This window comes from Nansenia antarctica (assembly GCF_963989245.1).
Source record: "Nansenia antarctica genome assembly, contig: SCAFFOLD_320, whole genome shotgun sequence".
Lineage (NCBI taxonomy): Eukaryota > Metazoa > Chordata > Actinopteri > Argentiniformes > Microstomatidae > Nansenia > Nansenia antarctica.
The window spans coordinates 13,522-25,838 of NW_027663433.1; the positions used below are offsets into that span (position 1 = coordinate 13,522).

Consider the following 12,317-nt stretch of genomic DNA (forward strand, 5'->3'; position numbering starts at 1 on the left):
GGCAACCCAGTCTGGAACCAAGTTAGAGGGTTAGGTTAGTTACACTACTGGTCTATCTAGTTACATTACTGGTCCATCACTAGTTACATTACTGGACTATCTAGTTACATTACTGGTCTATCACTAGTTACATTACTGGTCTATCTAGTTACATTACTGGTCTATCACTAGTTACACTACTGGTCTATCTCTAGTTACATTACTGGTCTATCACTAGTTACATTACTGGTCTATCACTAGTTACATTACTGGACTATCTAGTTACATTACTGGTCTATCACTAGTTACATTACTGGTCTATCACTAGTTACATTACTGGTCTATCACTAGTTACATTACTGGTCTATCACTAGTTACATTACTGGTCCATCACTAGTTACATTACTGGTCTATCACTAGTTACATTACTGGTCTATCACTAGTTACATTACTGGTCTATCACTAGTTACATTACTGGTCTATCACTAGTTACATTACTGGACTATCACTAGTTACATTACTGGACTATCACTAGTTACATTACTGGACTATCACTAGTTACATTACTGGTCTAACACTAGTTACATTACTGGTCTATCTCTAGTTACATTACTGGACTATCACTAGTTACATTACTGGACTATCACTAGTTACATTACTGGACTATCACTAGTTACATTACTGGACTATCACTAGTTACATTACTGGTCTATCACTAGTTACATTACTGGACTATCTAGTTACATTACTGGTCTATCACTAGTTACATTACTGGTCTATCACTAGTTACATTACTGGTCTATCACTAGTTACATTACTGGTCTATCACTAGTTACATTACTGGTCTATCACTAGTTACATTACTGGACTATCTAGTTACATTACTGGTCTATCACTAGTTACATTACTGGACTATCTAGTTACATTACTGGTCTATCACTAGTTACATTACTGGACTATCACTAGTTACATTACTGGTCTATCACTAGTTACATTACTGGTCTATCTCTAGTTACATTACTGGTCTATCACTAGTTACATTACTGGTCTATCACTAGTTACATTACTGGTCTATCACTAGTTACATTACTGGTCTATCACTAGTTACATTACTGGTCTATCACTAGTTACATTACTGGTCTATCACTAGTTACATTACTGGTCTATCACTAGTTACATTACTGGACTATCTAGTTACATTACTGGTCTATCACTAGTTACATTACTGGTCTATCACTAGTTACATTACTGGTCTATCACTAGTTACATTACTGGTCTATCACTAGTTACATTACTGGTCTATCACTAGTTACATTACTGGTCTATCTCTAGTTACATTACTGGTCCATCTCTAGTTACATTACTGGTCCATCTCTAGTTACATTACTGGACTATCTAGTTACATTACTGGACTATCTCTAGTTACATTACTGGTCTATCACTAGTTACATTACTGGTCTATCACTAGTTACATTACTGGTCTATCACTAGTTACATTACTGGTCTATCACTAGTTACATTACTGGTCTATCACTAGTTACACTACTGGTCTATCACTAGTTACATTACTGGTCTATCTCTAGTTACATTACTGGTCCATCTCTAGTTACATTACTGGTCCATCTCTAGTTACATTACTGGACTATCTAGTTACATTACTGGACTATCTCTAGTTACATTACTGGTCTATCACTAGTTACATTACTGGTCTATCACTAGTTACATTACTGGTCTATCACTAGTTACATTACTGGTCTATCACTAGTTACATTACTGGTCTAACACTAGTTACATTACTGGTCTAACACTAGTTACATTACTGGTCTAACACTAGTTACATTACTGGTCTATCACTAGTTACATTACTGGTCTAACACTAGTTACATTACTGGTCTATCACTAGTTACATTACTGGTCTATCACTAGTTACATTACTGGTCTATCTCTAGTTACATTACTGGTCTATCACTAGTTACATTACTGGTCTAACACTAGTTACATTACTGGTCTATCACTAGTTACATTACTGGTCTATCTCTAGTTACATTACTGGTCTATCACTAGTTACATTACTGGTCTATCACTAGTTACATTACTGGTCTATCACTAGTTACATTACTGGTCTATCACTAGTTACATTACTGGTCTATCACTAGTTACATTACTGGTCTATCTCTAGTTACATTACTGGTCTAACACTAGTTACATTACTGGTCTATCTCTAGTTACATTACTGGTCTAACACTAGTTACATTACTGGTCTATCTCTAGTTACATTACTGGTCTATCACTAGTTACATTACTGGTCTAACACTAGTTACATTACTGGTCTATCACTAGTTACATTACTGGTCTATCACTAGTTACATTACTGGTCTATCTCTAGTTACATTACTGGTCTATCACTAGTTACATTACTGGTCTATCACTAGTTACATTACTGGACTATCACTAGTTACATTACTGGTCTATCACTAGTTACATTACTGGTCTATCACTAGTTACATTACTGGTCTATCACTAGTTACATTACTGGTCTATCACTAGTTACATTACTGGTCTATCACTAGTTACATTACTGGACTATCACTAGTTACATTACTGGTCTACCACTAGTTACATTACTGGTCTATCACTAGTTACATTACTGGACTATATCTAGTTACATTACTGGACTATCTCTAGTTACATTACTGGACTATCTCTAGTTACATTACTGGTCTATCTCTAGTTACACTACTGGTCTATCACTAGTTACATTACTGGTCTATCACTAGTTACATTACTGGTCTATCACTAGTTACATTACTGGTCTATCTCTAGTTACATTACTGGACTATCTCTAGTTACATTACTGGTCTATCACTAGTTACATTACTGGTCTATCTCTAGTGATGATATATTTTAGGTTTGAAGTTTGAAGGCGAACCTCAGAATGACTCTAGTGATCCATAACGTCCACGATAATGAACTAGGAGACCTCAAATACCTCCTAGTTCAACTAAACCCTAACCCTCGTTTACTATACAACTAGTTCAACTAAACCCTAACCCTAGTTTACTTAAGCAATATCACACGAGAGGGAGTGTGTTATACTGAATATCAGCACGGCTGTGATTCGGTCATAGGTACGAGGCCGCCAGGCCGAGTACCGAAGACAATCACAGCCGTGCTGATATTCAGTATAACACAAGACCTCGAGTGTGATATTGCTTTTATACAACAGTTCTACAGCGCAATTTATTAATTAACAGTAATAAGTGACAACAGATTATTATTTGTTTGTTTATTTAATCATTTATTTTGGCTCCGTCAAGAAAAAATAGTTCCCCAACGGGACTGTTCAACTGGACTGTTGCCTAGTAACCTGAACACAAACTAGCTACTTTGTATCGTGTACATGTATTTGTACATTTCCATGTATTGTGCAACCAGTGAAATATGACTCGGTTGACAGTCGCTTTGGTGGCATGTGTGAATGTGATTCAGAGTCAGACCAGTTGACATCAGACAGCACGCTGCTCCATCGTTTTCTAGTGTGCACATTATAGTCAAATATCAACATGAGTCAACTCTCTAACAATGAATACGGTGAGGTATCCAGTAGTACACAGTCTATTCTAGCACAAGCAATTGAATCAGACGCGCCTCTTGAACTCACACTACAAATGTCCGGAGGTTAGAACAGCAGTACGATGGCGCAGGTCCGCTCTACAATGTAGTCTAATTAACGGTCATTTAGAACACCTGTGCGGCGGAGTGATACGTATAGTTAAAAGTCCCAGTGCTGTTATACTGTATATCGTAACTCATGGAATGCCTCTTGTCCAATCAAATTACTTGGTCGGAACTAACTGTTGTATAAAGGTATTTAAACGAGGGAGGTTTGAATTTATACGAGAGTCGCAGGAGGAGGAGAGGTTCCAGCTCGCTGTTGAGACGTCGTCAAGACTACCCTTTTCTGTAAGTTAAATGTGTGTTATTTGTTATTTTGGACTTTTATAAAACTGGTTAACGTTCGCTAACAAGCTTTGATATGACGTGGTTTATGGTGGCTGACTCTAACTCTGTGCATTTCAAATATCGGTGTTGATAATGTGGGCTAGGCTAACGTTCTCCATTTTGTATGAGGCGAATGTGTATGTAGCTAGTTTAGCGATACAGATCATGTCAGTTGATCCTGTGCTCAACGCCTAAGGTTGGGGGTTCGATTCCCCGCAGTGGCCATACAAAAATACATGTATGCATGTACTGTTTAAGTGGCGTTGGATAAGCTTCTGCTGGCTAAACCGATGGTCATAATACAACTAACCACATTTCACACGATCTGCCCCTCAGGATATGGATCCTGCCAGAGTCAAACTGACCAAGGACTACAGACCACAGAGGCCTGACCAGAAGGTAACTGACAAGGTTATAACTGACAACCTAATAGAAGAGTGCAAAAAAGCAGCTTCTCACACTCAAATCTGTGCAAAAAACGTATTTTATTGCGAGCTTAGCATAGGCAAGCATCGGCCTTAGTGCGGATGCTGCTTTTTTTTGCACTACTCTTCAGCTCCAGCAAGCCAAGCACCTCAGTTAAGTCTGATCACGGATGAGTGGTGGTATTTTCACTAATATAACTGACAACCCACAACTCACTCCAGCCATGTACTACTGGTCTCTTATGTCTAGTGGTGTAAATGTAAAAAAAATAATAATGTGATTGTGCAAAAGATGTTTGTTTGGGTGTTCCCTGCATTGTATTATTGTTTTACGTTTTGTGTCACTTGAATAACCTGTTATTATTTACAGTAATATTCATATTTTGATATGTTCAGCTTAGCAGTGATGGGCCGAAGCGGATTCCAGTGTCACAGACAAATCAAAAGCCCCCCGTGTCGACACGGTCGAAACAGCAGCGTGTTTTGGGTGTGTCCAACGGACCCCAGCGTATACAGCGACCTATGACGGAACAACAGAAACCTGCGGTCCAAGCCCTGGCTCCAAAGGCTGGGCGGCCTCCTGGCGGTCAGAATGTCAACCCTGTTAAGCCCCAGCCTCAAACGCCAGCCCAAAGCCAGCCAAAGACCAATGGGTTGGTGGCAAATCCCGAATTGACCAAAGCGACAGTGTCATCCAAGCAGGACAAGGCACACAGTAAGAATGAAGTCAACTTGGTAGTTGGATTGGATGAATTGTTTATGTGCGCACTGTCTGCGTTGCATGTCTTTGCCCACTCTCTTACTTTTGTTCACTTTGTTGTCCCCCCCCTCAGGCAAACCTGTTAAGAGTGACTCCACACATGTATCTGTATCATCAAAGTAAGTACATGTCGTTGGCCAGAGTTACTTTTTGTCTAACCTCAACATGTTGAAATAATGATTCTGCTCTGTCATCTTGTATGCTCTTGTCATGTTCTTGAGGGGGCATCATGTAACTCCTCTCTCTCTCTCTTTCGCTCAGGAAGCGATGGAGCCTAGAGAACTTTGACATCGGTCGCCCCTTAGGGAAGGGTAAATTCGGCAACGTCTACCTGGCCAGGGAGCGCCAGACCATGTTCATCTTGGCCCTGAAGGTGCTCTTTAAGAAGCAGCTGGAGAAGGCAGGAGTGGAGTACCAACTGAGGAGAGAAGTGGAGATCCAGTCTCATCTCAGGTATTCATCATGTGCTGAATCCGCACTAGGCCCTAGCCCCTACCCTCTAGACACTCCTGGAGGTCTTGAAGGATTGACTGCGTATAAGCGATGTGAAGGCAGGGTGAATCATTTAACCATATGTGGCACGTTCTAGTGTTTTGCTCCGCATGTCGGATTCGGCAACCAATCAAAATGTTTCAAGTACGTTTCAACATTGCTGAGAATCACTACACATGTGGTGTTACAGCGTGTCTGAAGCAGGAGACTGGGCACCTGACATCCACTGTATTGCCCATCGTTTAGAGCTGCACCGTGCTATCAAGGTGCTTGGTTTGCATTAAAAAAAAAGATTATCTGAAGCCGTTACAGCATTTAAACACATATTTTGTGTTCATAACATTACTATTTGACCAATGAATAGGCTAACTGGCAACGTAGTAATGATTATTCTTATAAAGTAGTAATTATTTTACTACAGATTGTGTGTGACTGGCTGCTATCCGGTCAAGCCTCTCTTCCCTTCAGCTCCAGAGGCTTTTGTTCTTCTGTGGAAGGCCCTCCACTAGAGCCATTTGAGGCAGAAATGGTGGTCCATAGGTGGTGGACCACCTGTCAATGAAGCCGTTGGCCAGGATTCAACCCATGGGAGTTTAAGAGGGCTGGAGGGAGTTCTGTTCATTTGAATAAATACAGTCATATACAGTATCTAGCAAATAAGATTGCTTCCATTGGGGAGGGAGGGGGGCATATTCATGCATATTGTGGCCAATCTTAATCTAAAATAAATTGCTGATTACCACTTCATAATAATTTTACATAATTACATAATATTGTTTAATTCATAGATTTTTTTCATTGACTGTGGAAATGTTTTCGAAAGAAAAGTCTGACATTACATCGGAAGCTAACATGCAGACCAAAAACACTAGAACGTGTCACATATTGTCTATACCTACCAATCCTTTTAGAGCTTAGGGTGTATGAGTTCGGCCAGGATAGTGATCTGGGGCTGTATTACAGAAACTTCCTAAATTGCATATCCTATCTTAACTGTTTGGTAACCATGGTAATTACGATTAGGACCAAAAAGCCATTACAGATCAATGTTCCTATCCTAACTTGAGATAGGAAAAGTGTATTACACAAGCTATATAAAGTCACCTAACTTTAGGATAACCGTTAAGCCCGAAGTGTGTGGGTGTGAATTGAGAACCGAATGTTGTCGTGCGACAATATCGCACGCCGTGTGCATTGGCCTTTAGGCTGTCTTCACTTCACAAAATCACACCCAGGTGGTGGAGTAAGGGCTGCAGGTTTCACAGCATTCTGTTGCTGTTGTTAAAGGAGTGACAGTTGGTCATTTACATTTCAAACCCATTTTCTAACTTGTGATAACGACTACAGTTTTTAATGTAGGCTACACAGACATATGTATCAAAATGTTTAGGAAGTTTGAATAATAATAATAATCTCGTCGTTGTTTCTGATCCATTATAAGATATTACTGTTTACAATATAGGGACGTTACAATACGTTACAAAGTATAGGCTACCTTATAAAGGAGCTGTGCGCGATGGAAGTACCATTGGTTGCTAGGTAACAGACATAAACGTTGATAACCGACATTGGATTTAATATTTAGGATGAGATAAGATAGGATTCCTAAAGTTAGTTAGGATTTGCTCCTGTAATACCAAATTGAGACAAATCCTATCTTAACTTAGGACTTAAGATAGGAAGTTTCTGTAATACTGAGAATCAAAGGGTTTGTGTGAATAACGTTGCCCTTTTTGTGATCTCTCTCACAGGCACCCCAACATCCTGCGTCTCTACGGCTACTTCCATGACTCCTCTCGTGTCTACCTCATCCTGGAGTTTGCACGCAAGGGAGAGTTGTACAGCGAACTGCAGCGATGTGGCAACTTTGATGAAAAGCGGAGCGCCACGGTGAGGGATCTATTTTTCTTTCTTTTTTTTACGGTCTCTATCAGTTCAGATGTATTCAAGGTAGATCACTATCACCATCTTGAGTGGACAGTAGAGTGATGTTTTTCTGGTTGCATTTGATGCTTTCAGCTGTTCTGTTAAGTACAGTCTGACAGTGTTTCCACATGACAGATTCAGAGGGCTTGTATGTCATGTATTTACATGGGCTGCTTTTTTCTTCTTCTTTCCCCCTAGTATATCATGGAGCTGGCAGACGCCCTGAACTACTGCCACTCAAAGAAGGTGATCCACAGGGACATCAAGCCAGAGAACCTTCTACTAGGTGCAAACGGGGAGCTGAAGATCGCAGACTTTGGGTTGTCTGTTCACATGCCCTCCTCCAGGTACATGGCACACCTGCTATCCATTGTTATGAGAGAGGAAATGTGAAAGTAAAGTTGGCTTTTAGTCCTTTTGGTTAAGGTGTTGGAGTATCTTATACTATTAGTGTACACGATACGGTTCCAGCACTATGACATGTAGTTACAGTTAAAGTCAATTATTATAGGTCCTAAAAGCTTGACAGGTTTGCTCTTATTGCCCTATATATATACTGTATGTATATATACTGTATATATATGTATATATATATATATATATGTTACGGTACATGTGGGAAAACGGTACATGTGGGAAAACTAGGGTTAGGGTTAGGTGCTACGTCGACTTGGTACATGCTGGCATGTCTAACCCTAACCCTAGTTTTTCCCACATGTACCATATTCCCACATGTACTGTAACATATATATATTAAATGTAAGTTAAGTATCGATTTCTCACTGTTCCCTTTTTGTTTGTGTTTGTGTGTGTGTGTGTGTGTGTGTGTGTGTGTTCCTGTAGGAGGTCCACCCTCTGTGGGACCCTGGATTATCTGCCCCCAGAGATGATTGAGGGGAGAACTCACGACGAGAAGGTGGACCTGTGGAGTTTAGGTGTGCTCTGCTACGAGTTCCTCGTCGGTCGCCCTCCCTTTGAAACCCAGAGCCACGAGGACACCTACCGCAAGATCTCCAAGGTGAGAGAGGTTCAGGGAGCTGTGGATGTGGTACTGTGTCTAGGTGAGGCAGGACCGTGAGAGGTTCATGGAGCTGTGGATGTGGTACTGTGTCTAGGTGAGGCAGGACCGTGAGAGGTTCAGGGAGCTGTGGATGTGGTACTGTGTCTAGCAGAGGTTTGGTGAGAGAGGTTCAGGGAGCTGTGGATGTGGTACTGTGTCTAGCAGAGGTTTGGTGGTCAATTCTGCTTTAGAATTCAGGAAGTAAACTGAAATTCCAAGACATTTTGAATCAGAACTTGGCTAACTTCCTGAATTGGAACGTGGCTAACTTCCTGAATTGATTGATTCAAACGGAATTTAACTAGTAGAGCTGTTTGTGTTAGTCAAACATGTCATCACTGTTATTCCTGCTCATGAATCTATTTTTGATCTAGATAGAATTTGATAGTAAAGCGATTGATCTAACCTGCAGTCTTCTCATTCATGGTAGGTGGAATTCAGCTACCCTGCTCATGTGAGCGCTGGCAGCAGAGACCTGATCAACAAGCTGCTGAAACACAACCCTCTGCACAGGCTGCCCATCCAGGGGGTCCTGGCCCACCCCTGGGTAGTGGAGAACTCCTGTAAGGAGCCTACCATAGTGTCTCCTAGTCCTAGTCCCAGCACCGCTCCCAGTACATGAGAAGAGTTCCTACCTACATGTTTCTGTTGGGGCACCATGTATTATTTCGGACATCTGGCCAAAACCACTGCTCACTATGGATGAATAACGGATGACTTCCTTTTATTTGTATGTGCGTCACCCGGCATGTTCCGTGCCCTTGTGTTGTCTCTGTAGCCTCCCATGGCTGTTTCCCATGGCTGTTTCCCATGGCTGTTTCCAATGGCGTTTTAAAATATATTTGTAAATATGTTCCTGTTTATATAATTATGTGAATTCTTACTTGAATAAATGATTTATGTTGAAGCAATGTGGATTATCTTGGCACCTTCATGTGAATTTCTGTTGTTGCTCGGTGATTCAAAAGAATATGTTATGTATATGATATTCAAAAGTGTCCAATAAACACTGATGTTGATTTTGGTTAAAGAAAAACCACCCGGCTGCTTAGGTTATTAGAGTACAATTGTGTTTGAAACAATGCATTACTTCACACACTATTTGGAGTTTTGCAGTCATCACCATTCCTTTAGAAAGGTGATCGACCAGGCTTTCAGTGTATATATTCCATGCCCACTAGGTGGCGATCTGCCCATGTTCATGCTGGGAAATGTCATGAGAGAAAATAGTGTCGCCTACTTCATTCTCATTCTGAGCCTGTTGTTCTATTGCGACTTGCGACTGTAATATCCAAATGTAATTAAAAAAAAAAATCTCACATCATTGTAATGTGATACTTGTGTGGATTCCTTGAGTAGAAACGACAAGGAATGAAATGGTATGTGATATTCACCTATCTTATGTAGAGAAGAGATATTCTGAGTTATTGGGCAATGGTAACACTTCAATCTGAGCTGATTTGCGTTCCCAGATTACCTTTTGACTTCTAAATCTTAAAATTCATTGATACTTTGAATTTCTGAATGGAAATTCGTAAGATAAAACAGTTTACCTTATCGGCCTATGCATTAACTGAAGACAGTTAGGTGTATTATAATATCACCTAGTATAATATATGTATGTATCTATGTATAATAGATGACAATAGTCATCACGATGAAAAATTAAATTAATTTATTGTAGAATCCAATAAAGATTCATTTTAATTGTAATGCGTCTTTTAATCCACTTAAAGATTCGCTTTTAACATTGCATCGGTGAATACCTGGCTGAACACGCAACGCGTTCCTCGTGGTGGGCTCTAGTTCAGATGGTCAGATGTCTCCGTTCTCTCTGCTTATAGACAGATATCTGCTGCAAGAACTGTTGGACCATGATAGGCCCTATGTCCCTAGAATGTACCTTGATTGTAAATAGCCTATAGGCCCATTGCACATCGTGATCTTAGAATGATACGGTTCTATCTCCGTTCAGGGCAGTTCAGAGATATTGAGCGTCAAAGTTTTTACATTCCATTATGTTTTGTGAGATGGAACCTTTGTATTTTATGAATTACTAACTCAAAAATGTCAACATTTTAAAAATAACACCACACAGGCATTAATAAACACCTAATGGATCAGATTATGTAAAAAACTAAATTTTGACAAAAATGGAGATGGAACCTTATAATTCTAACGTCACGATATGTTCATTCGTTTACATTAGGCCTATAACATTTAATATTTGATCAATACACTGCTTAGGTGTGCCTATTATGGGTGATATGGGCTGTGGCTATTCAATATATGCGTGCTAGTGGATGTGGGCATGCCATTTCCATGTGTGTCGTCATCAAGGGGATCAAGGCGACACAGTGACGTAATGGCGACTGACCACATCACTTAATAACGCATGATTGGATGGCGCTTTGGGATTTTTGGTCACATAGCCTCCAGATTCACTGTCGAGTAAATTGTCACACTTCAGCAATGGCCTTCAGCTTTTTATTAGCCAGGAACGTATTTATCACACACTTTCGGTTCATATATACTGCATACCTATAGCCTACTTGCACGTATGACATCATTTTAACTATATTGTATTTTGAGAAAAGTATAGCCTAATATAAAATAATATCACATATATTTGCCTATATTTATCATGACCTTGCGGACACTGTTACGGAAGAGGTCATCTGTCGATCTGATTAAAATGTCGAATAATGTATCGTCGTTGCATGGTCACACTCAGGTTCCAATGCGTAAAACTGACGCTTCAATGGCCATGTCTATATACGCATGTGTTTGTCAAATGTTTGTCAATGTTCACGTTTAAGATTTTTTATTTTTTTTATTTTTAAGAATAGTTCTCAAATAAGTATGTGTAAGTCAAATAGGTTATTATACAACATGATGGAAGTACATTTTCTAGGTCCACATACCGACATTCACCTCAAATGCAAACACATTTTCTATTCAGGAGCATATAGTTAACTTGTTTTTCATTTTTAAATGAAAGCAGAATATTGAATGCGTAATCTCATCTCTATTTTATTTTTTTAAGGGTTTAATAGATACAATCAATTACTGCGAACATTTTAATTTTCACTTCGACACCAGGAATGAACAGGCTATTTGAAAGGTTTAATGTGATTATACGAGCTATTACCTGGATTGCATTTGTGACGTTCCAACCCGCCTCCCATGCGGTGATTTTGGGCGACTTCTCTAAGTCATCCAGACCGTCTTTTGAAGATGAATTTGGGGGACCGGTGCCATCTCTCTGGTAGTGGCTGTCCCCGCCAGCCCCGTCCACCCCATCCGCACCCACCCCTCCACTCCCTTCTCCAGCACCCATCTCATCGGTGGTCAGGATGTCCATCTGCATGCCTTGCCTGTGATCATAATCCAAATCGTCGCAGGCAGCGAAGCCCAGACCCTCCTCGTCGGTGGCGGCCTGGAAGCCCAGCCTGGCGAACATCCCGCTCACCTTCGCCGTGGACTTGTTCGAGACGGAGGTGGCCGCGTTGGACAGCTTATTGGAAAGCTTGCTTCGGATTAACGTTGCCATTTTTGCTGCTTTCCACTTGTTTACCAATGTCTATGTGACTATAATCTTAATTCCAATTGTTATAATATAGCTTTAGGTTGCAACTCTTTATGTTTCCTGACATAAATAGGCTACAACTAG

At 40.3% G+C, this 12,317-nt stretch overlaps 1 protein-coding gene across 1 annotated transcript; it reads left to right on the top strand.

Annotated features, from left to right (window-relative positions):
* Positions 1-4,320: 4,320 nt before the first annotated feature.
* Positions 4,321-9,266, top strand: LOC308175088 (aurora kinase C-like; the record flags this gene model as incomplete). Its single annotated transcript, XM_080550807.1, has 8 exons — positions 4,321-4,380; positions 4,923-5,121; positions 5,240-5,285; positions 5,428-5,619; positions 7,410-7,548; positions 7,783-7,931; positions 8,428-8,602; positions 9,075-9,266. The coding sequence occupies 8 exons, from the start codon at positions 4,321-4,323 to the stop codon at positions 9,264-9,266; spliced, it is 1,152 nt and encodes a 383-aa protein (XP_080406933.1).
* Between the last annotated feature and the right edge of the window lie 3,051 nt (positions 9,267-12,317).